Source organism: Cetorhinus maximus, chromosome 7 (assembly GCF_964194155.1).
Source record: "Cetorhinus maximus chromosome 7, sCetMax3.hap1.1, whole genome shotgun sequence".
NCBI lineage: Eukaryota > Metazoa > Chordata > Chondrichthyes > Lamniformes > Cetorhinidae > Cetorhinus > Cetorhinus maximus.
This window is the reverse complement of record NC_135885.1, coordinates 86,699,763-86,726,111: the sequence shown is the minus strand read 5'-3', so window position 1 is coordinate 86,726,111 and position 26,349 is coordinate 86,699,763. Positions and strand designations below refer to the sequence as shown.

The 26,349-nt window shown below is 41.8% G+C and overlaps 1 protein-coding gene across 1 annotated transcript in view; it reads left to right on the top strand.

Moving 5' to 3' along the window:
- LOC144682919 (progesterone receptor-like) overlaps positions 1-26,349 on the top strand; it is a 372,394-nt gene that overhangs the window by 60,524 nt on the left and 285,521 nt on the right. The window contains exon 3 of the mRNA XM_078545813.1: positions 19,386-19,537. Within this exon, the coding sequence (XP_078401939.1) occupies positions 19,386-19,537 (152 nt within the window). The remainder of the gene's footprint in view (positions 1-19,385; positions 19,538-26,349) is intronic.

The following is a 26,349-nucleotide window of genomic DNA, read 5'->3' as shown; positions in this document are numbered from 1 at the left end:
AGGGCACCATATTTAAACTGCAGCCGTGCACACACTTCTCAATGCTTGCAGCCCAGGATTGGTCCAGTGAAGACATGGCCCCCAAAAGCTCAGAAGTGTGCAGACTCCCAATTCAGTGACGCATCCTGGGACACCTTCTGGATGCCATGGAGGACGCTGCAATGTCCTCATCCACTGCTTTGGCTGTAGGAGGCCCATCAGTCTCACCACTCCAGCTTGGGAGGCGGTGGCAGAGGTGGTCAGTGCCAATGCTGCACACAAGAAGTCAGCCATCCAGTGCAGAAAACAGATGAATGATCTCATCCATGCCGCCAGGTAAGGTCATCATCTTATCACTCTACACTCACACACTCACAAGGCCATCACACATTCACTGGCATCTCACTCACTGCCAGCTCATGGGACATCGCCACTCACTCTCTCACACACACCCTCACATCTTCATCTGGCCTCACCTCCTCTGGAGACTGCCTCCTCAGCCCTCACCATCTTGAGGCCACTTGCACAGATCAACAAGTGCCCCCACACACACACACTCTGGGATACCCCCCTCACCCAGTACAGCCCTCGTCCGGCAGCCTCTTCCCTTGCCTGAGGTCACTTCTCCCCCTTCCCCAAGCAAGCCATAGTCCTGCAGCCATTGAAAAGCCACCCCCACCTTACAGCTGGTCTGGTAGATAGAGACCTGCCCGTGAGCCCTTCTAAAAGTGAAGTGGTGCCATCTGCGAAGCCTGGCACTGATGACCATATGTGTTGCCTGAAGCAAGGTAGGTAAACAATCCTTATAGTCCCAAGCAAAGTGCAGCTCGCCAGGTGTACGTCGCTTATGTACAGTTGTGAAACATGTCGGCATTCTCGGATGATCCAGCATGGGGGGAGATGATTCTGGCGAGCAGGGCTTATAATGAGATGCTAAAGTATTGAAGTTAGGTTCCTGAAGTGCAGCAGGAGGAAACGCGGCCCGTCATTGACCGGTGGAGCAGACGATCGCACACTGGCTTCATTACGCCAGGAAACCAATTTTTGGCCTTCTCGCCATGTTGTTTCCACCGCCCCCCCCCCCACCCACCCTGCCCGCCATGGTGCCCGATGCCAACAAGGCAGGAAAATTCTGGCCAGTGTGCCAATCTGCTGCATCATCTAATTCATATGTGATCTCTTTATAGCTTTGCTTATTTTGCACTACTTCAAGCAGAACTTTAACGCCTTTAATATTGTAAAATGTCCCATGATGCTTTGTTGGAGTATTATTAAATAAAATTCGACACTGGTCCACATAAAGAAACATTAGGACAGCGAAATAAAAGCTTGGTCAAAGAGATAGATTTTTAAGGAGTGACTTGAAGGAGGAAAGACAGTTGAGAGGTAGAGGGGTTTAAAGAAGGAATTCCAGAACTTAGGACCTAGACAGTTAAAGGCATCCTGCCAATGGCCAATGGCAAAGGGCAGTGAAAATTTAGGATACGCAAGAGGCCAGAACTGGAAGAATGCAGAGATCTCAGATGGTTATAGAACATAACATGAAAACAAAAGAAATAGGAGCAGGAGTAGACATTTAGCCCCTTGTACCTGCTCCACCATTCCATAAGATCATGGCTGATCTGATTATAGCCTTAACTCAACTGTCATGTCTGACCTCGTAACCTTTGATTCCTTATCAATCAAAATTCTGTCTAACTCAGACTTGAATATATTCAATGACACATTCTCCACTGCTCTCTGGGAAAGCGAATTCCACACACTAACGATAAGAAATTCCTCATCTATTCAACTGGAAGACCCCTTATTTTGAAACTGTGCCTACTAGTTCTAGATTCCCCCACGAGGGGAAACATCCTCTCAGCATCTACCCTGTCAAGCCCTCAGAATCTTATATGTTTCAATAAGATCACTTCTCATTCTTCTAAACGCCAAAGAGTATGGGCCCAACCTGTTCAATCTTTCTTCATAAGACAAACCCCTCATCCCAGGAATCAGCCTAGTAACTTTCTGAACTGCTTCCAATGCAAGTATGTCCTTCCTTAAGTAAAATGACCAAAACTGTACACAGTACTCTAGGTGTGGTCTTACCAATGTCCTGTACAGTTGTAGCAAGACTTCCCTACTCCATCCCCCTTGCAATTAAGGCCAGCATTCCTTTGTCTTCCAAATTACTTGCTGTACCTACATGCTGACTTTTGGTGATTCACATACAAGGACTAGCAAAGTGCTAAATTCCATTGGTCAATCTAACTAGGTTCTTCCAATATAATTTATACCGTTATGAAACAGGGATAACTTGGAATAGCAGCCGAGGAAGACTAATACTGAGATTTTAAAGATGTTGTTTTACTGAGCTATTATACATAGGCTGATATTCTTTTCTCTTTATTTTGAAGGCTCCTGGCTTCATTTGGAAGTCTCCCAAAAGGTTGTTTCTTGATAAGGGAGTTCCTCTGAAAAGAAAAGCTGCAAAATTATTTTCCCCATGGGAAAGCATTCACCCTTTTGTCATTTATTTGCTAGAGGACGGAGTAGAGAAGGAACAACACACAACCTGGGAGGCCAGGCTGATAACACAGCACCACAGGAGATGCAGACACTCCTACAAGCTCCTCATCACCAAAGTATTTAATCTATGAATTTGATGCTTCACTATATCCACTGATTTATATATTAGGATACTCTGTGGAACATATGTGGAAGTTCCTAGAAGCTCCTACCACTCGTTCCAGAATGCTTTTCATTGTTGAGAAGTCCAATCTAATAGTCCAAATATTCACATTTGATCTGAATCTTTGCAGTGCCTTCATTTGATTCAGATACTTTACAAGCATTTGTCATTTCACAGTAGGACCCCTGAGATGATTATATAAATACTCAACTGCCAGGGTTTGACATCTAAGGCTCTATTCAGGTACATCATTCTACACCTCCAATAACTTATGCTCTGGCTTCTTTGTTAGTTGTGAATCATCCTGTGTCAGTTACTTATTTAGGCTATCTGTAACATTTTGAATTAACCTATCTGAGCCGGTGAGTGCAAGTGACAGGATTCATGGCTGATTTCTGCAGGTAGTGCCAAGTGTTGATGATTCCAGTATGGTTTCCTTCTCTCTTTCTGAAACATCTTTCTATCGTGTTTTCATAATGATATAAAGCCACCAATCACTTGTAAGGGATTGGGTGAACATGTTGTGGATTCATTTATTTAGATTAGGCACATGAAAATAGTTTTACAAAGGTAGAAAGTTTGGAGAAATCAGCAGCAGAGTTGTGTGTGCTGTGTTCTGTTCACAGGCCAAAGTGAAACTGAGACTGGATCACATGACTCACTTCCCTTCTAGTGATGGCATGCTGTTATTCCTTAAAGGAATATTACAACATCCCCCTCTCTATTTAAAGACACTTCCCCCCCCCCTTCCAAAGATATATAACAATTTACAATACACGTTCGTAGTTACCATTACCTAAGTGTATATGACTGGTGAATCTATGAGTTTTTAAAGGTAATCTGCGGGTACGCCCAGATCTTGTAATGGCAACCTTGTTTGGAGGTTTCTTTAATTGCTTACAGTGATCGGTGGGGTTTTCATTCTTGTTCCTGGTTGCATTTAGGATCTTGTCCTAGATGCAATAGGACTGTATGGTGGTTGAGGAGCTGGAACGGATCTGATTTGTCCTCGGTTACGCCTCACCATTGCGCCCTTGTTTGTAATGACATCATAGGACCTTGGATCTGAGCGAATCCTTGTCACTTGGCTGGTTGCCAGATACCTTCAGTAGGATCCTGGATGCAAACTTGTTGTCCCAACTCTAAACTTGGCAGTTCTGAACCTACATTTTTACTGTGCACATTGACCATCTTCTCTTGCAGTTTTAAAAGTTGCTCTCTAGTTTCTGAGAGAGTAGAATGAGTAAGAGTGTGTAAATTGGTATACACCGGTCTGCCAAACATGGGCTCTGCTGGTGTTGGAATAGCTGCACTTGAAGGTGTCGCTCCCAGGTATAACATTGCAATGTGTAGACCTTGCTTGGCCTGTCTACATTTGAGAATTAGGGACTTCACTGTGCGAATCATTCATTCAGCAAGGTCATTAGATCTAGGGTAATGAGGAGAAGAAGTAGTGCGATCAATGTTCCACTTCTCACACATACCCAGAAATGGCTTACCAATAAATTGCAGACTGTTGTCTGTAATGATCTTTCTAGGCACACCAAATAAACTGAAAATAGCACTTAGAGTGTGTGTGACAGTTGTGCTTGAGGTATTGTGTAATTGTCAAATAATGGGACACTTGGTAAAGTAGTCAACAATGATGATGAAGTCAGCGCTATGGACATGAAAGAGGTCGGATGTAATTTTGGACCAAGGATGGGTGGGTACTTCATGTGGAGTGAGTGGTTCTTTATGCAAATTTGGCATATGCTCTTGACATGCCTCACAGATCTTGACCACAACTTCAATGTTATTGTTCTTACCTGGCCAAATGACTGTCTCTCTTGTGAGTCTTCTCATCTGATCTATGCCCATGTGTGAGTGAAGAAGTTTTTGAAGAATATCAGCTCACAAAGATAAAAGCAAAATACTGTGGATGCTGAAAATCTGAAACAAAAACAGAAAATGCAGGAAAGACTCAGCAGGTCTAGCAGCATCTGTGAAGAGAGAAACAGAGTTAACGTTTCGAGTATGTATGACCCTTCTTCTGAGTTTTTCCAGCATTTTCTGTTTTTGTTTCAGCTCACAAAGATTCCCGTATGATGCCCTTCCTGTCTTTAAAGATGATTCCTGGGAGATGCTTAGCTCATCCTTGTAAGACCAAAATGGTCTCACGTGTTCATGGACATCACAAACTGAATCAGATCAAATCAGGCCACCCTTCAATAATGGTTTTCTGCAGCTACTGTATTGTGGAATCTTTAGCTGTTTCTTCTTGTAGCTGCTGGTATTTGCATTGTGCAGAATGTACCAGATCAATTAACAGACTTGCATTCTCCTGCAATGCCTGTAATGTTGAAGTTCCCTTGAAACTGCCAATTTCGTCTCAACATGCTGGATATTTCAATGTTAGGTTGTGAACTGAGGTGATAGGAGTAGTTTCTGAGGTTGATTTGCTGTATGAGGTCTAACTAATGCTGGTAGACCTACAGTCGCTGGGCCTTTAGTCTCCATGATGTAGAAGATTTGTGACATCCAGGAGGATTGATTGTATTTGTGCACCAGGACTATGGATCCTGCACATGAATAAATGAGCCATTGTATACAGAAAGTTGGCAGTAGTAGGTTTCGCCATGGCCTTCCACATCTGTGGATATATGTCTTTTAGAATTCACAGGGGTAGTATGTTGGCACTTGCCCCTGTGTCAATCTTGGCCGACAACGAATAGTTGCCAACCTTCTTAGGGCAGGTAATTTGAATCTTGGCAAACACTTCAGACGGTGTGATGGCATTTAGGTTATTATAAGAACATGGCCATGTTTGACCTGATGCAACGAGACTTAATGGGGCCCAGAGTCGATTTTGAGGACTTGAAGAGCAACTCCCTCCCAACTGTATATCACTGTGTCACCACCTCTGCTGGGTCTGTCCTGCCGGTGGGACTTGACATCAGGTAACACCTGCCTATATGTGACTCCAGTAGCCCCCAGTTTTAGTAAGGAGGACTTTGCACGGTTGACAGGGCTCCGTTTGCCATTATCGTTTCAGGTGCCTAGCTCGATGCCGGGTGGTCTGTCCTGTTTCATTCCTTTTTTGAGGCTTTGATACTTGTTAGGCCATTTCAGAGGGCATTTAACAGTCAACCACATTGCTGTCAGTCTAGAGTCACATATAGGCCAGACCAGGTAAGGACAGCAGATTTCCTTCCCTAAAGGGCACTAGTGAACCAGCAATCGACAACGATTTCGTGGTCTTCATTGGACTTTAATTCCAGATTTTTATTTAATTCAAATTCCACCACCTGCCATGGTGGGATTCAAATACAGGTCCCCAGAGCGTTACCCTGGGTCTCTGGATTACTAGTCCAGTGACAATACTTCAACACCATCACCTCCCCTGAGGAAGTGGATGTGATCACCAACTCAACAATTCTGTCAGCTAGTTCTGCGTCTGAAAAATCACGGTATGTACCCTTTTCTCTGCATCTGCTGATGAAGTGGTCTATGGATTCTGTAAGCTATTGTTGAAATGACATGAACTCTAGCCAACGAATACGGAAGTGTAACGGGTCTTCCAGTATAGTCTATATCTTTTCGGTATCCTTCAGCTCTTCTGCTGTTAACCCTGACGTGTTCAGCCTGTGTAGACCTTCATTCCCAATTGCTAGGTTAATTTTTATGGCTTTCTTATCTGGTTCAGACATACCTGAATCAAGAAACTATAGCTCTGTATGCTATTTAAACATTCTGAATTTGGATAGAAGGTCAGTTACATTCCAATTCAAACTGGGGAACTTTGTGGACATTTTGATAATATCCCTTTGACTTTCCTTCTCCTGCAGTGCCTGGGATGAGTGTCGCTATAGCCGCTTTTGTGTGCTTTTCTGAAGCTCTGCCCATTATAATCACAACCTTCTCTGGCCTAATTTTTATGATGGTTTTGGTTTCTGCCTTTTTGTTTAACTCTCCTTCACTCACTATCGATCCAGCCTACACACTGGTCACTTGCCTTGCCCGACTTTGCTAACCCAGTGCTGGTCCTCTTGACAAGCTGTCCCACTCACTGAACTAACAGCCTATGCATTGCAATCTCACAACGAGGGATCTGTCTGCTTACCAGCCCTTTATTTGAGCACTCTCTCGGCCTGTGTCTTCAAAGTTTTTCTGTGCAGTCACCACACTGCAATTTCAACACTCTCTGATGCTGTGAACCTGCTGCGGTTTGCCAGAATGTCAAGAGTCATCTCATGCCATGTAGCTTGACCTAAGGCTGTTCACCATGTGACACCAGTACTTAACCTTGCTTCCACATTGTTTGACCACCATTGAACACCATGTCATGTTCTTATAATAATATAAAGGCATCAATCACTCTTAAGGGATTGGGTAAACACATTGTGGGTTCGTTTATTTAGACTAGGTACATGAGAATAGTCTTACAAAGGTAGAAATCTTGCAATCATAAGCAGCAGAGCTGTGTGTGCTATGTTCTGCTCACAGGCCAAAGTGAAACTGAGACTGGATCACATAACACACATCCCTTCTAGTGATAGTATACTTCTATCACTTAAAGGCATATTACAAAAATTTCTGTTCCCAACTTCTGTAGGGAAAAGAGGAATGAAAATGTGATGAGTCTTTTGCTGTATGCTGTTTCCTTGCAGTTAGTCTCATAAAAGGGTGACCTAAAATATGAGCCTCAAAAAAGAAACCATTTCTGATTGTTGACTATTAGCGCTTAGTCAACACAAATCTCTGTGGGTATAGGCCCTCCCACACCTTCATCTCCTACAGAATTAGCCAATTTCCCAAGTGTTCTCTGCCTCCTCCGCTTGCTGTCCCTGTTCCTCTAGTCTGTCCCTCCTTAGAATTGTGTGGAATCTTTGTCTGCATGACAAAGAATGTTGGTTATTGTCAGTCACAGACTGTTTAATTTGACAACTATTTAACAATCTCATCACTTATATAATTTCCATCAAAATAGTGACGTCTCGATAAGCATGCATGAATTGCAGCAATGGCGCATCCATTTAATAGATGCCTTTCTTGTGTAGGTGTCACTACAGAACACTTCATACATAGGTTGATGCCGTTGGATTTGTTAATGCATTTTAAGGTTAAGTATAAACAGTGTCCAAAATGTACATCAAAGTCAGCTTGTAGTCTTCTCACTTTTGCTAACCTTGTGAGGTTAATAAACCTCACCCTGCGTTGGAGAGAGTTAAGGAGTTGTCACCGCCTATGTCACATGATCTAGGCTGCTTTATTGGTGTTTCCTTTCCTAACCATACCCATTAATGTGGGATCTATTGCTTCGGAGCAATAATGTTTTAAACTGGGCAATAACCCCAAATTTAAGTGACTTGCCCAAATTTAAAATGATGATTTAAACATGCTTAACTTAAGCAATCACGATGCATATGTGAAAACTTTAATTTAAAAAAATTATATTGTTTCTATTTGAACTTAACATATTGCATTTGTTTAATAAACAGTTTAGACAAAATTACAAAGACACCTAAATATGGTACATCATATCTGCACCTTTTTGTGCTACTTGCTTTCAGCAAAGTCTTATATAGGTCAAGTGTTTTTTTTTACAAACTGAATATTGTTAATCTTTTCCTTAAAGACCTCTGTAAAATGAAATCATTGTTTCTAAAGTATGAAAGGAGCTTTTAGAGCCCTTTCTAAGTGATTTTATCTTCTCTCCTGTTGACCTCAGAACTATATCTGTCATCCTGTATGTTCCGCATTTCAGCTTTTAGAATAGCCTGTCAGCATACGATTCAGTGGCAGCACTTGTGCAATATTATTCCATTTTGTTTCAGATGTTTCTGTTTTGTAAAGGATGCCCCCTGTTAGTTCCTAAACTATTCACCACCTAGTCTGTGAAGAGGAATTGCATTTTATACTGTACTCTGCATGCAGTGTGTTGATGCTTTTTGTGTTGGCTCTTTGTCCTCAAAGAGGCACAATCTACATATATAATTTTGGACAGGAATATCTTTACCACAGGTGGCAACTGCACACAAAAATCTCTTCAACCATTTGTTAGATTGTAAAATTTTAAGTAAAATGAAGAACAAAAAAATACATTTAGCCAAATGAAGCTCATTCCTCATTAGGTTTCCCATATAAGCATTGAACAGCAATTAAACCTCCATAATGTTTTGTGTCTACAACTTAATGTGATATGTTATTCCTAAAATGTATCACTCTGAACAAAGAAACTCTTGTAAAATCGTAAATTCAAAATTTAAGGAGAGAATTTTCATAGGATTTTCCCGATTTCCCCAACCATAAAGTTGGTGGAAGATTTGTAGGAGTCCCTGAGAAATGGCAGAAATGGCAATTTTAACCTGTTTCTGTTATTCTTTTGATGGAAGTTTCAGATGGAACCCAAGTACCACCACCACCCCCCTCCCATAACACCTCAGAAATTTCAATCTCTTTTCTGGTCCCACTTTACTGGCTTATTTTGAAGTCATCGTCTGGATTTTGCTGCCTATACTATTTCATATTTTATATAAATCTAAACTGTCTTCCTTTTTAACAAGGCAGTATCGCATTGTGACACGAAGAATAGTTATTTTTCACTTCACTATTGATGGGCTGAGAATAAAAGCAGGGACAATGGCAATACCAAGATATGCACTAGCTTGCACACACTTCTAACTTTATAAATCAATTATAGGGAATCAGTAGCAATCTTAGAAAAATAATATGATACACATAAGAGCAGCAAGAGGAGCCACTTGATTTATATAATTCTACAAATTAATATATAATGTAGGAACACAGAGATGTGGTTTTGGTGCGGGGTAATTTCTGTGCCACCATTGACCCATTTGAGTATAAAAATAGAGCAGTACCAGAGCTAGAATTGAGCAAATGGTGGAAGCTTTGAAGCGTTGAGTTACCGACAGCTCTGATATTCAGATGGAGCTCAATCATGCTGGCCAGACTCTGCCATAGCAGGCGGGATGCTGATACATAGAGGTTAATTGGGCTCTAATGACACAGTTTGGGCTCCTGCCGCTGTTTTAATTTTGGCCTACCCGACTACTTCCATTTCGTTCTACTATCCACTAACCAGTACCAGTGGTACAGATCAGGAGAAAGCCAATTTCAGCAAAAATTAAAGGAATCTTCAGCAGAAGTCAGGGAAAGCTAGGTGGAGTTTTTTTTGAGACATTTTTATGGCAGTAGCTTGTAGATTTTGCATTGTAGAGGCTTTCAAATTGACTGTACTTGATGCTGTAGGCACTGAAAGTTGCTCAAAACCGCTGCTTGTTTTCATTCCCAATGTTAATATCCCTCCCCATCAGGGTTCTTCAGGCTCTTCACGCTCCGCCTGATAACCTGCCTTCAAATCACTGAGCTGCCTATCAGAGAATGCATTTCATGTTAGTAGCTTGCCAACCATGTTGTAATCAGGATCCAGGACAAAAGCAAATCCTTTGCTGACTCCTCCAGACAGCTGCTGTGCATGCCCGGCCCACTGCCCACCAGATTAACACTCAGCATGAAAATTACGCCAGCGTGTTTCTTTAACATTCCTTTGTTTACTTCTCACAAGAAAAGTCAGAGCTGGTCAGACTGACAATTTGAAAAGCCTATAATAAATAATCGCCAAAATCTGATATTAATATGAGAACGTGATGGGTTTTGCAATGTCACTGGACAAAAACAGCTAACTTGTGTTCAGTTGTTTATTGGAAGCCAAAATTTCTCTGTCAATAGGTTGAAGAAATTGGGGCTTGAAGAAATATAAACCATAAATCTTTTAAAATGGTGAAATGTTGTCTAGTTGCATAGGATGGAAGGACTTGAAGCCATAGCTATAAAAGAATGCAAATAGTTAGCTTAGATACCAGGATGTATTTCTTTCTTGCAGAATATCATTGTCCTCGAGAACAGATTGCCAAAAGATGTGGCATGTATGGGTTCACTACAGTACTTCAAAAGAGAACTGGATCATTTTATGAGAATGAAGGAAGTTATAGAAGGTTGCAAAGGGGTGAGGATTACTTATATGAGTTACTGGAGTTTCCTTGATTACCATCAGGGGTTAGACAGGAATTTCCAGAATGATTTTTCTTTACTTTGCCTTTTGTTCTTGTTTTGCCTCTCTCAAGAGATTGTGTGACTTGGGATTTGATTAATGGTGCACATTTGCGATTTTAATTAGTCCACCATGGTGGGACTCTTGTGCAGTGTAGATTACAAAATGCTACAATTGGGCTAAATGTAGCTCTCAAGGGTTTGAATTCATCAGATAGCAAGATTAACAAGTATAGATAAAGCTTCAGAGAGGGGGTCTGATCCAATGAATTTAACTGGGGCCATTGCTAAGCTAAATTACTAGATTATTTTCTCTGAGGCGAAAGCATTAATTTTGACTGGGGTCTAAGATGGCCATTGCCAGAAGCCAGGAATACTGGATACAAACCACACACCCCCTATCCCCCGCCCCCCAGACCTGCCAACCTCTGTTCATGTGTATACCCAAAAAAATGGCTATGAGCTTAAGGTCTGCCAATAAAAAACAAGCATGTCATGGAGGACTGCTACAATTGCAATAATCACTATTGTTTGAGTTTAGGTAATAATTACCAACAATAACTGTACTAATAACTAATATATGTGGTATAATAACCAATATGTTTAGTATAATATGGACCTGGAAATGGTTTTGAATGACTGACATTGGTAATAGCTAATAAGGGTGGTGTGACAACAGCTGAACATATGAACTAGGAATAGGAGTAGGCCACTCGGCCCTTCGTGCCTGCTCTGCCATTCAATAAGATCATGGCTGATCTAGCTGTAATGTCAACTCCACATTCCCGCCTACCCCCAATAACCTTTCACCCCACCTTACTTATCAAGAATCTATCTACCTCTGCCTCAAAAATATTCAAAGACTCTGCTTCTACTGCCTTTTGAGGAAGAGAGTTCCAAAGACTTCGACCCTCTGAGAGAAAAAAAATTCTCCTCATCTCTGTCTTAAATGGGTGATCCCTTATTTTTAGATAGTGACCCCTAGTTCTAGATTCTTCCACAAGGGGAAACATCCTTTCCACATCCACTCTGTCAAGACCCCTCAGGTTCTTATATGTTTCAATCAAGTCGCCTCTTACTCCTCTAAATTCCAGAGGATACAAGCCTAGTTTGTCCAACCTTTCCTCATAAGGCAACCTGCCCATTCCAGGTATAAGTCTAGTAAACCTTCTCTGAACTGCTTCCAATGCATTTACATCCTTCCTTAAATAAGGAGACCAATACTGTACACAGTATTTCAGATGTGGTCTCACTAGTGCCCTGTGTAGCTGAAGCATAACCTCCCTACTTTTATACTCAATTCCCCTTACAATAAATTATAACATCCTATTAGCTTTCCTGATTACTTGCTGTACCTGCATACTAACCTTTTTCAATTCACGCACTAGGACACCCAAACCCCTTTGCATCTCAGAGCTCTGCAATCTCTCACCATTCAGATAATATGCCTCTTTTTTATTCTTCCTGCCAAACTGGACAATTTCACATTTTCCCGCATTATACTCCATTTGCCAGATCTTTGCCCACTTAACTATCTATAGCCCTTTGTAGCCTCCTTATGTCATCTTCACAACTTACTTTCCTACTTATCTTTGTGTCATCAGCAAATTTAGTATCCATACCCTCAGTCTCTTCATCCAAGTCATTTATATAAATTGTTAAAAGTTGAGGCCCCAGCACTGATCTCTGTGGCACACTATTCGTTACATCTTGCCAACCAGAAAATTACTCATTTCTGCCTATTCTCTGTTTCCTGTTAGCTAGCCCATCTTCTATCCATGCAAATATGTTACTCCCTATACCATGAGCTTTTAACTTTGAGGTCAACATCATAAGCATACATGTCAAGTCCGATAGAACCTTTTATCATGAATGTGTTTACCAACCTGAAGAGAATCACGACTAACATTTAACCAATGAAGTTGGTAGGATGACCATTTTGAACTGCCCAGCCTCTAATTGATTGATGTTGATATTCATTTTTGAACCATCGACAGATTAGTCGCGTGGTGCCCACGAATGAACGGACCTTCCCTCAGACTTGGATGTGCGCATTGCAAGCAATGCAAGCTTCAAAGTACCAGAACCCCACCCAGCAGTCTCTGTTTAAGGGAAAAGAGTACCAGCTTGTTCAGCCTTTCCTCATTGGTATAATCTTTCATTTGTGGTGCCTTCCTAGTAAATCTCTTATACCTTCTCCAATGCCTCTGCATCCATTTTATAATTTGGAGACCAGAATTGTTCATGATATTCTAACTGTTTTCTAACCAAGGTTCTGTACAAGTTTGACATAAACACTCTACCTTTCAATTCTGTCCATCCAGAAATGAAACTTAAAAGTTGGTTTGTTTGTGTTTTTTGATTACATTATTAACCTGCATCATAATTTAAAGTGATTTGTGTTTCTGTGATCCCAGATCCCTCTGTTCCACAACGCCACATAGATGCTTATTATTCAAGGAGGCTGTGACCTTTTTATGTGGCCTGCCAAAATGTACCACTTCATACTGGTCTATTAGAAGTTAATTTACTAATTACACACCCAATCTCCAAGTTTATTAAAGTCTTATTATACTTTGTCTCAGTCCCCCTTTCTATTAACTTTAATCCCGAATTTGGTTTTGTTTGCACATTTTTAGATCGCACTTTCGATCTCCAACTCAAATCGCTTATTTAAATGTAAACAACAATGATTCCAGTATTGATCTTTGTGGTTCACCACTTCCCACTTTTTGCCAGCCTGTGTAACTACCTTTAACCCCTACTCTCTGTCCCAGGAACTGTGCCAAGCAATGAGATATATCAATAGTCATGTAATACTACATGATACAAGATAAGTGCATGAATAAGTGAGGAAAAACAAAGAGGGTAGCTGGCTGGTTTCCTTAGATCACATGATAGAACTCAATTGTGCACACTACACTACTAGTAGCAATGAAGATTATCAACAGAAACTTCTATGCTGCAGTGACCTTACAGGCACTTAAAGGAGACATTACTGGGGTCAATCGGGTTGCCATGTCTTTTAAACAGGCCACCAAAGGCCTGGTTTGCCATACAGCTACCTATATACCAGTGTCAACAGTAGTACTACCAGCAACAGCTGGATGATTGTGCATCTACCAACCCCATGGTATATTTAAATGAAAAAGGCTACTTTTCCATCAACACATAAATGGTGTCAACCACCACCAGAAAGTAATGCCTGCCAATACACATTTCTCAGAAGTATGCATTGCTTTTACTCTGAGGCAATCAAACTTCTTTTGAAGAAACAGAAAGCATAGATGTTTGGCTCCTCAAAGATCTGGGTTACATGGCATATTGTGGGTGCAAGTGCCAGCATAAATTGGCATGGAGGAAGGGGGAGAAGAATAATAAATTAAGGGTGGGAGGAAAAAAAGTTTGAGCATAGTGGGGTTACTAAGTAGGCAAGAGTGCCAGCATGAACTGAGGGGAGATGGAGAAAAATAGTACCAGAATAAACAGAGAGAGATAGAAAAGTGTCAGATTTATCTTGCTGCTACTTTTCTCATTCAGCAGTTAGAGATTTCTCATGAGCATAGAAAACTGAAGCTTTGAGTCTAAGTGCTCCTGCAAACTCTAAACACCTTCACCTTCTAAACTCTTTCTGGCAAGATGGGCTATGATAGTCTTGTCATGTAGAGTTGGGATATTCATGCCTTGTACCATGCACCTTTTTTCCTGCCTTCTATACGATGCCTTTTCTTAATTGACAGAAAGCTTACCATATTTATGATATATTCTTGCCTGTCTTTCTTTGGTGCATCGCCAGTATCTCATTTCTGTGCTCTATTATAAAAGACTTTAGGATATCTAAAGCTTGGTCTATAAATTTTGCTTTACAATGTTATTTTACCATTGCTTGCAATAACTAAGCACTCCACAGCTGCACCAACAAATCATTCATTTTTAATACAGGTTAAGTGGTTCATTAGAAGTTTGAGCAGTAATCAAAGATCTTTATTGCAGGCGCATCATTACAGGCTGATTTTTAATCCATTAATACAACCAAAATTTTACAGCATGCTACAGAAGCTTGTATTTCCTCATTTTCATAAATGATTCAGAAACATCACAAAAGCAGGATTTTGTAATTTCTATGAAAAAAGAATTATGCCCTAATAATTAGTGAATCCAATGGAATAAATTGAGTTTTATAGATTTCTAAACCCTCATGATCTGATTTATGTAGCTGTCATTACAGGACTCATCACTTTGTCTATGAAAATTAGGGCTCAAATGATAATGAAATTAAAACCATGTTTGTGGTGGAATTTTCTGTCCAGAGGAGGTTTTGTTTTGGAACATTTAGCACTTCATCACGAATTGACAGAGTTCTTCCATCCTCACAAAGTTTCAAAGTAGTGGATAATCAAAACCAAGTGTTTTCAGAATAGATAAGAATGGAATGCAGGACTTCTGACCATATGTAAAGATACAAATGTAGTTGTTAATGTGTCATCCTTTGTATATTACTTTAGCTAGAAACCATGATGTCTTTATACAGTTCCTCCTAAGTGGTCAACAAAACAGAAAATATGATGCATAACTCTATTTACTTTGTTTCCTTCTGTCTCTCTCAATTACGTTTCCTTTTTGAGCATGTTACACATGATCAGTCAAGTCCTTCATACTGAGAACTATGTCTCCATAGTATCTCAAAGCTGACACAATACCTCGCTGTGACTTAGCAATTTTCAGCTGATCTTCATGTATTTCCTATTGCATTGATGCCAACATGCCAGTAATGCTTTAGTACAGACCAATATTTGGTCAGAGCTTATGTCATGGGAGATGACGTTATTTTTTAATATGATACATTGTACCCTTCCTTAATACTCCAAGTAAAACAGATAGATTATCCTGAACATGAGGTGCCACGTTTTGTCCTTGGAATCCACTGTTTCTGTTTTCCAGCACTTCAAGTTGAAACACAAATGGAAAGTTAGCATGTGAAAATTAATTCTCAAAGTAGTAGAAAGAGCTGGTTCAATTGGGCTAAAAGTTGTCCAATGCTAGGCTTAGCTAAGTGAAGCAAATGATTTTGTATTTAATGAAGCTGCGTAGCTCATACACAAGCATGTTGGGTGGAATCTTGTGGGAGTGACAGGGGTCTCAGTCACTGGCTGGATGGCTGGCAAGAGCCCCGGATGGCTCTTTTCGGGAAGGCCTGCCACATCTTGTGCCACTCAGGCACATGACACACAAGCAATGGGCCTTACCCCGGGATCAAGGACTCTTGGGGCAGAAATCCTGCTCATCGAGAGCAGCCAACCAGAGGCTGGCATCCCTTCTATACTCTGCAGTGCCACTGGGCAGTAAATGGCCAATACCGGGATGACACCCAGCCAAGACCTCAGAGGAGGGACCCAGGCACAGATGAATGATGGTAGCCAGGGGGCCATGGGTAGGGTCACGGGGAGTACCTCTCACTGGGTCCCTCGAATAGGCACTGAATGAGGAGCCCCACCTCCAGGAGCCTGCAAGCAAACATGCCAGGGTTGCTTGTCGTGTTTCTCACGTGGCAAGTCCCCTACCCACTGTTGGGTTAATACTAGCGGCGGCGGGATGATTACTTGCCCACTTAAAGGTCTCAATTGGCAGCAAAGAGGGAAGACTGTCCACAGGCCTTCCTGCCACAGACTTAATCTGGGTGGAGGCAGGAAGGCAGCGGGGCTACCACCCTCCTCCCTTCCACCTGATCACCTGAATAATTGCCCCCAGCCATCAAACTTGCCACAGAGGAGGCACAATATCACGCCCGTTGTGAGGGAAGTGAATTCTTATTTAATATCAAAATTTCTGGATTAATTTTGATTGGTTCATTACTCCAAACTTGCTGCTTTTGATAATTTCCCCATGAGAACCAAAGGAGGAAAGATTGGATAGCCCCTGAAATCGAAACAGGGATCACAATGCACAATTAACCTGCAGCTATTCAAAGTGATACAGACAGCTGGCAAACTTGGCACTGCCAACTGACTATAATGATTGTAATGATTGTGGCGCACAGCCCATCGTTGAGCGTGCTGTTGAGTAGCTGAGTGCCTCAGCATGGGGCACAAGCTCCTGAGAGGCCAGCACCATGAAAAACCAGCCTGCTTAACTTAAAACAGACCACACCCCTTAAAGACAATATGCAATCTGATTGCGGCACAGCCTATAATTGGTTAAGGAAGAACTGGAGAGCAGGAAGAAAGCACAAAAATGGTTCAGCAGGCCAGACAGCATTCCCAAGGTTCTTGGATACCGTGCAGGAGGCCTTAGTGTAGGAGGAGAGAAATTCATATCCCTCAGAGGGCCAGGAGGTCCTCAAGATAGATATTGAGACGGCAGTGGGGGCAGGTAGCCATTTCCGTCAATCTCTGCAGCCTAGCCCCAAGGACCTGAATGCAATACCGAAAGCAGTTTAATGGCCTCACATGTATGGTCAAGGTCAGTGAATGCATCGTTAAAAGCCATATCCTACCTGCTGCACCACCAACCTCTCACACTGTTCCATTCACCAACGTCTCTTCATTCACTTACAAATAATCTCTATCAACCATAACTCATGCCTCAGTTTCATAGCTTTGCCACACCTCCCCACACTTAGCACTGCTGCAAGCCAGACACTCACAACTTGCGTACACTGTCAGCCAGTCAACTGTGTGAGGGGCATCTCCCAAGCATATTGCTATGCACTCACTGACACACGTCCTTCTCTCTTGCAAGACATGGTGGCCCATAATAGACAGCAGCAGCTAATTGGCAGGGGAGAGGGGAGGCCCGAGAGGGAGGAGGGTGGTGTTGGCAAGCACGTCTGCATACTTTCACTGCAATGGAGAAGGCGGTGCTTGTCATCATTGGAGCAGCCATCAGTGAAGCAGTGACTAGTGGCGGGGCTGAAACCATTGAGGATGACAGTTTGTTTCTGCCGAATCCACTTTCTCACATCTTGTTTCAGCCTCATTCTACATTCTGTTATGATGTACAATTAACGGATGATGTAAGTATGCACCCCTTGCTTTCAACCTCATCTTCCCTCATCCCAACCATGCCCTTATGGTTTCAGATACCCAAGAGCTGCCATTCCTGACAGCGGTCCTGAAGGGTGAAGGCCAGGATGAAGAAGAAACTGATGAGGAAGGAACACCATGGCCAGGATTTTTCAGTCGGCATGTGCGGGCGGGCCTGACACATTGGCACGTAAAATGACGCGCGATGAGGTCGGGCGTGTGTCCTGACATCATCGCGCTGTCTCGCGATGTCTAGTTCAGTGGGCACGTGCCAGAGTCAGCTGCACGCCCGCTGATATTTAAACAGCCTGTTAAAGCCATTAAGGAAGTAATTAAGGTCAACTTTACGTTGCCCGTCCAACCTTCCAGTTGGCGGGTAGGCAAAAAGGCCAAGCGGCCTTTACATTTTTCAGGAAACCTCATCCACAAGCGGGATGAGGTTTCCTGAAGCTTTTAGGAATTAAATTTTAAAAATTTCTGAAATATAAAAATATGTCCCATCTCATGTGACACAGTCACATGAGGGGACATGTTTAATTACATTTTTAATCTATTTATTTATTTATTTCAAAACCGCTTCAATCTCCCTGAGGTAGCGCTGGCCCCGACTCTCTCTCCTCCCCCTGCCCGCACAGGTAGCGCTGAGCACTACCGCTCGCGTCTTACGCTGGGCGGGCTTTAATTGGCCTGCCTGTGTAAAATGGCAGTGCGGAGCCAATCGCGTTCCCCCTGCAGAGTGACCAATTGCACCAAACACTTAGCACTACCACAAACACAAACAGAACCTGTAGAAAGTGATCAGCAACTAAGCTACAAGTTGTTGATGACCCCTTTATACATACGACACTGTTGTGTGCGTAAGACAGGACATTACCTGAGTGGTGGCGTTCAAAATGGCAGCTTTGCATCAAATCAGCATTATAAACCTGACCGACTTCACATTCTGCCTCCTTTGCATACTTCTGACACTTGCACAGGTTGCTATTGCCCTCACCAAGGCGGCATTTGGCATGGGCCATGCAGGAAGTGAAAGAGAGCGTTGTAAACTCAGTCTTGCTAGAAAACTGACACCTATAGCGTCAAAACTACTGACACAATGGAGCAGAATTTTGTGAGCAAGGTGTTAAATTCTGGATGACTTGAACAGATTGTTATAAGTCATTTTCTACCTCATAGCTCTGTTTTATGTGTGTCTAGCATAATAAATGAACAATATCCCAATAATGATTATGATTACTGGATCAGAGATGTCATCAAAGATACTTTTGTTTTTCCACCATTGCACAGCCATTTTTAAAAAAATCTTTAATTGGTACTGGCCAGAAGACATAATCAAACAAAATAAAACAGCATTCAAATCAAAAGTGGGCTTCAAAAGAAAATCTGCCAATTAGCTGATTTTTGTCAATTAAAAGACTGCTGTTTAACAGAAGTCCACTGTAGCAGCAGATTTTTCACTTTGAAAATGACCCCGTTCATCCACAAGTATATGACCGGAATGTAGCTAATATATTACATATAGAAAGTAATGTGACACAAGGCTGTTGAATTTTCACAAAAGCTGTATGTAAAACTTTTAAAGCTAATATTTTGTTGTAATTACTTTTAATGGTGAGTCATACACTTTGAAATCTGTTCTTTTCTCTTTTTTCAAAAAGGCCAGAGAATGGAAGAGGCCATGTTTCTCATTTTGCCCCTGGGCTGAGTCTGCAGAAACTCTGTCTGATCTGCGGTGATGAAGCCTCAGGATGTCACTATGGAGTTCTTACATGTGGAAGCTGTAAGGTTTTCTTCAAGAGGGCTGTTGAAGGTAGAATTCTTTTTTTATAGATCAAATAATACATTTTTTTCTATTCTGTACTTAGCCTGGCAACAGGTTTGAAAAAATCTGTTTATTTTATTCTAGAGATTACATTTGCATATCCATTGATCTATGTGTTTTGAACCTGCGTCAGTTGAAGTTTTTCCAAGATAAATAATTGCATATGTTATAAAGAAGTTTCAAAAGATATGCAAAGAGGATTAAATCTTCATCTTGTGTTCGTTGCCTAGAATTTAGACTTCCTTCCAATCGAATATTCAGTACAAAAGATCCAGTTGTCTGGTTGGACATTTTCGATGTTATGCAATCTGTCTAGTGTACTTATTGGTGCAGTACTTGACAACATTTTTGCAGTAGCTGAAGGAAGAACTACTATTTCATGGTTCACTTACACCATGACTGAAAGAATGAAAAATCCACCCAGAAACATTGAAGTATTTAATAGAACCTTGCTTGCTGATCCCTTATTCAAATGAGCTTAGAGGAGAACTGACTATCAGCTCTATCAGCTCCTCTCAAAAGGTAGAGTATAGCATCCTATAGTGACAGAGTCAAAGAAGTTCAGCAGTATTTTAACAACTTATACTGTAACATAAAGCAGGACTTTTTAGAGGTGACATTGTTCATGCGAGTACAAGCCCACAGCAGGAACGTTTTGGACGGAATCTTGTGCCCTCTCCTGTGGCGAGCTTGGTGGCAGGGGGGCATTTGATGGTGGAGCTATCCCACCACCAATTGATGCCCTTAAATGGGCAATTAATGCCCACTTAAGGGCCTCACCCCTCTGCCGCTGGCATTAATCCAGCAGGGGCGGCGGACTTGCCATGTTGGGAGCACAACAAGCAGACCCTGGCGTACTTGCTTGTCAGCTCCTGAGAGGTGGGTGTGCAGGGGCACTTGGTGTCTGATCGAGAGCCCTGGCAATGGGAAAGGGGTTGTCATCCCTAACTGCTGAATCCACCCCCCACCACCCCCCCCTCCACCCCTCCCCCACACCCGACCCCCATCTTGCGACTCCTTTCACTGGCTCCCTCCTTGATCCGAGGACTGAGGTAGATATAGAACAGCAGCAGTCATCACTTCCCCGGTGGTGCTGCTGAGTACAGGAGAGCTGCCGGTCACTGATCGACCAGGTGGGGTGGGGTCCTTGATCCCAAGGAAAGGCCCACCACTGGGCTATCAAGTGCCTGAGTGGCACAGGATGTGGCGGGCCTCTCGAAAAGAGGCCGTGAGCTCCCTCACCTCCACAAGATTATGCCCTATCTTTCCTGTTTAACATGTATGCGCAAAAAAATTTCAACTTGTGCCCAAGGCATATTATAAATGCACTGCAAAAAGCAGTGAGCCTCATTCTCATTAAACTCCTGTGGAAATCCCTCTCCACGTTTGCAACAGTGATATTCTAGGAGGCAATCATTGGTTTGGTCGTATTAAAAAATGTCAAGCCTTAATTATACTAGGGTGCTAACCAGATAAGATCATGGCAGTTAATTTTTGCTAATAGTCAAAGCTTTTACGTTGATCTTTTCAACCAGCAGTACTATTGTCATTACTTCACCAAATTGTTTTTAAATTGTACTGTGGACGATTGGCCCCCCAACTAAAGTATCAGAAGCCAGATAGAGAACACCTTTTTTTGCATGGAGCCCTGGATGGGTAGATGTGCCATTTGGGGCATTTCTTTTGTGCCAGTCTTCATGCCCATGAAAATTCTACTGGATTTCCACTTATTGGCGTAATTGCCCAAATGCAACCTCACCACTAACACCCACCCCCAACCATCCCTGACCCTGCTACTGCTTCAAATGGCCCCTGGTCAAGGGGCAATTTTAGAACATTTTTTTTTAAATTTCACTCTTTGGGGGTCTAGATAACTTACTAGATGTTGATTTTACAAGTGGAGCGTACAAGCATCTTTGGTGAGGTTGGTAACCTCATCTCACTTGGCATACCATCCATCAATGACATAGCAGGTCCCAATCCATGGCCAGGAGTGGGATCTCCTAACCGTCCCTAGTCCCATGTCTGGACTGCCATTTGTCTTTTTAACTGCTTACAATGCAATGTTGTGTCCATACAGTGTTCACAGTAAGTATGTAAAAAGAAAAAGATTAGTGAAGACAAATGTAGGTCTCTTACAGTCCGAAACAGGGGAATTTATAATAAAGAACAAGGAAATGGCAGAGCAATTAAACAACTACTTTAGTTTTGTCTTCACAGAGGAAGGCACAAACAACTTCCCAGAAATGCTAGGGAATCAAGGGTCTAGTGAGAAGGAGGAATTGAAGGAAATTAGTATTATTAAAACAATAGTGCTGGAGAAATTAATGGGACTGAAAGCTGATAAACCCCCAGGGCCTGATAATCTACATCCCAGGGTACTAAAGGAGGTGGCTGTGGAAATAAGTGGTTATCATCTTCCAAAGTTCTGTAGATTCCGGAAGTGTAACCCCACTATTTAAAAAATGAGGGAGGGAGAAAATAGGGAATTACAGACCAGTTAGCCTAACATCAGTAGTAGGAGAAATGCTAGGGTCTATTATAAAGGATGTGATAGCAGGACACTTAGAAAATATCAACAGAATTAGACAAAGTCAACATGGATTTATGAAAGGGACGTCATGTTTGCATTTTTTCCAGACTGAATATTGAGTTCAACAATTTTAGATCATGAACTCTCTCCTCCATCCCCACCACCTTTCCGATTCCCCCCCTTTTTTATTTATTTATTTTTCTTCCCCAATAATTTATATAGATTTTTCTTTTCCCACCTACTTCCATTATTTTTAAATGTATTTCCATCCGTTGTTTTATCTCTACCTTTTAGCCTTTTTTGATTCCTTCACCCCACCCCACCCCAACTAGGGCTGTCTGTACCTTGCTTGTCCTGCTTTCTACCCTTAATTAGCACATTCCTTAGATAATATCATCACCTTTAACACCTCTTTGTCCTTTTGTCTGTGACATCTTTTGGTTATCTCCACCTATCATTTGCCCTCTATCCAGCTCTACTTGTCCCACCCCCCCTTAAACTAGCTTATATTTCACCTCTCTTCTATTTTTACTTTCGGACTCGAAACGTTAACTGTGTTCCTCTCCGCAAATGCTGCCAGACCTGCTGAGTTTTTCCAGGTATTTTTGTTTTTGTTTTGGATTTCCAGCATCTGCAGTTTTTTGCTTTTATCATGTTTGACAAACCTGCTGGAGTTTTTTGAGGACATAACTGGCAGAATAGATAATGGATGTGGTGTATTTGGATTTTCAGAGAGCGTTTGATAAAGTCCAACATAAGAGGTTAGTGTGAAAAATTAAAGCACATGGAATTGGGGGTAATACATTGGCATCAATTGAGAATTGGTTAGCAGACAGGAAACAGAGAGTAGGCATAAATGGGTCTTTTTTGGAGTAGCAGGTGGTAACTAGTGGGGTACCACTGGGATCAGTGCTTGAGCCCCAGCTTTTTACAGTATATGTGAGGGAGCCAAATTTGATATTTCCGAGTTTGCTGACAGCATGAAACTTGGTGGGAATTTGAGTGGTGAGGAGGATGTTAAGTAGCTTCAAGGCAATTTAAGCAGGTTGGGTGAGTGGCAAATACATAGCAGATGCAGTAGATAACGTAGATAAGTGTGAAGTTATCCACTTCGGTAGGAAAAACAGAATGGCAGAGTATTATTTAAATGGTGATAGATTGGGAAATGTTGATGTACAAAGGGACCTGGGTGTCTTTGTATACCAGCCACTGAAAGCAAGCATGAAGTTAAGGTGCAGCAAGCAGTTAAGAAGGCAAATGGTATGTCGGTCTTCATTACAAGAGGACTTGAATACAGGAGCAAGGATGTCTTACTGCACCGGGCCTTGTACGGGCCTTGATGAGAAAACCTATAGAATTGTGTGCATTTTGTTCTCCTTACCTAAGAAGGAATATACTTGCCAAAGAGGGAGTGCAGGGAAGGTTCACCAGACTGATTCCTGGGATGGCAGGATTGTCGTATGAGGAGAGATTGAGTCGACTAGGCCTGTATTCATGGAGTTTAGAAGAATGAGGGGGGGATCTTGTTGAAATGTATAAAATTCTGACAGGGATGGACAGACTGGATGCAGGGATGATGTTTCCTCTGGCTGGAGGGTCTAGAACAAGGGGTCACAGTCTCAGGATATGGGGTAGGCCATTCAGAACTGAGATGAGGAGAAACTTCTTCACTCAGAGGTTGGTGAACTTGTAGAATTGTCTACCACAGAAGGCTGGGAAGCCAAGTCACTGAATATGTTTAAGAAGGAAATGGATAGATTTCTGGACTCTAAAGACATCCAGAGGTATGGGGAAAGAGCATGAGTAAGGTGTTGAGATAGAGGATCAGTCATGATCATATTGAATGGCAGAGCAGGCTTGAAGGACGGAATGACCCACTCCTGCTCCTATTTTCTATGTTTCTACAGTTTTGTGCACACGATGACACCAGCGTTAGAAATCCATAGTTCAGAAGAAAGATTTGAGGTAGTCAGACAATTACCATTGGAGCAGACCCTGCTAAATGGAGATTTATTCGAGGCTCTTGCTGAGATTTTTTTATACCATTTGGAGGGAAAGACATTATCACCTCTGGTTGGGGAGTGAATGATGAGAAGTTGCCAATTCAAAATTGGAGCTAAGGTAGTGAGGGGAGAGGTTAGGAGAACCTTTGCGTAGAGGAGCAGGCTATGCTTTGCCTTAGGGAATGGTTGAAGCAGAAACTATGACACTTTTAATTAAAAAAAGGATAAATATTTAAAGGAGATGAAAATAAAGGAGTATGAGGAGAGAGCAGGGTAGTGAAATTAGTTTAGGATTGTTACAGCAAAGAGCTGGCACAGATATAATGGCGGCCTCCTTCTGTGCATTTATGTGTAAAGTTCTGCAAATGCCCTTTTAAAAATATCTGTTGCAACATTATTCATGCAGACAAAACCACTAGTGCTTTAGCTGTGTCAGAGTACTGGGATGTCACATAAGTGGTTGTTGTCTCTGGAAGAACGAAAGCAACCAAAATGTTTTTATTTTTTCTTTTATTCCCATTTAAAAAGCTCGTTTTTGTTCCCAGCATTATGTTGTGTTGGAATAAATGACCATATGGTGATAACCTGCTCATACTTGTCATGTGGTCTGCCTTTTTAGCCTGACCCACTAATAATGTCTCACATTCAGGTCAGGTGTCTGATTTACACCCTGCCCGATTTAACTACCACTGACCTGACCTACTGGGTGGGTTAATTTAAAATAAGGGATATATAGTCTTGACACTGATGTAAGATACGCATAACTGAAGTAGGGAACAAATTTGCAAACAGACCCATTCCTAACCAAATAGCCCCTTTGTGAAAATACAATGGCCTACAAATCTGGGCATAAGGAGGGCACAGGACAGCATCCCTGTACCTGAATGGTGAGACTCAAGGCACCTCCAATATTCGAGAGTAACAGGCAACTCCCCCGGTGAAGTGTGGTCGAAGACTGAGCCTCTGCATCGCAAACAACAGCCCTCAGGTAAGTGAGGAAAAGAAAAAAGAAAAACTTGCACTTATATAGTGCCTTTCACAACCTCCGAACCTCGGTCACTGGAGCAGAAGGATGCAAAACTGCTCTAAGGAAAGATAATTGGTTGATCCCAAAGGGAATTAATTGCTATATTTTTAAAAGAATGGTCATTTGCTCTTCAATATAAAACCAAGAACCCGAATTATTTCATCAGTTTTTCCTAGGTTTTAGTAGCCCCCTATTGAAACAGAAAGACTGTTGCCAGCACACAGGACAGGCACCTCCCATGCATCTCTACCAGTTTGAGCTACAAGCCCCAAACATGGATAAAATCTTATCTCCGCAATTTGTAATCTGCTGTGTAATCTTCTGCTGGTGACTGCGATTCCAGTTTAAGCACATTTCCAGTGGTAGAACAGGAACCCCAGAATTTTTGGGTCAAGTTGTTCATTAATTAAATTAGCATTTAATGTTAGGGACAACCTGTTACTCGACAAGGTGTGATACTAGAGTATTGGAGATTTAATAAATGTACAATACAGGTCATGTCCCTCTCCTGTCAGCCAGGTCAGGGAGACATGGCCATATTACTTGTGATTTCCCAATATATAAGACCAGTGGGTAATGCTAATCAGCATTTGTAAATTTGGCCCTATTAACTATGGACATTGTGAAGAGCACTGTATGTCATTATTTTAGTAGCACTGTACCAGCAAATAGATCCTGTATTCTAATTAACAAAATAGCATACATCAGTCAATAATAGGAAAGCTGTGGGTGCTGGAAATCTGAAATAAAAGCAGAAAATGCTGGAAATGCTCAGCAGGTCAGGCAGCATTTGGAGCGAAACAGAGTTAACACTTCAGGTTAATTTTCATTCTTTTCAAAACAGTTCTGATGAATTAAGGATTATCAACCTGAAATGTTAACTGCATTTCACTCACCATAGATGCTGCCTGACCTGTTGAATATTTCCAACATTTTTTTGTTTTTATGTAGCATGTGTGTTTGGTATTTATTAGACAATGGCATTGGAAAGATTAGGTTGTTGACACAAATGGAAGGTGCTGCAGCTCATGAAGCTATTTCCCATTCCCTCACTTTTTTTGTTAAAAAGCACTGCAATATAGCTGATAAAGAAACAATTGCAAGTCATGAAATATATATGTTGTGTTACTTTGTTGAATCAGTGCATTACACTGTCAGTATCATAACAACTTGGTTTCAAACATAATTCAGACATTTCTAATGACAAAGTTAGCTGTCATGCTAATAATTTCTTGGC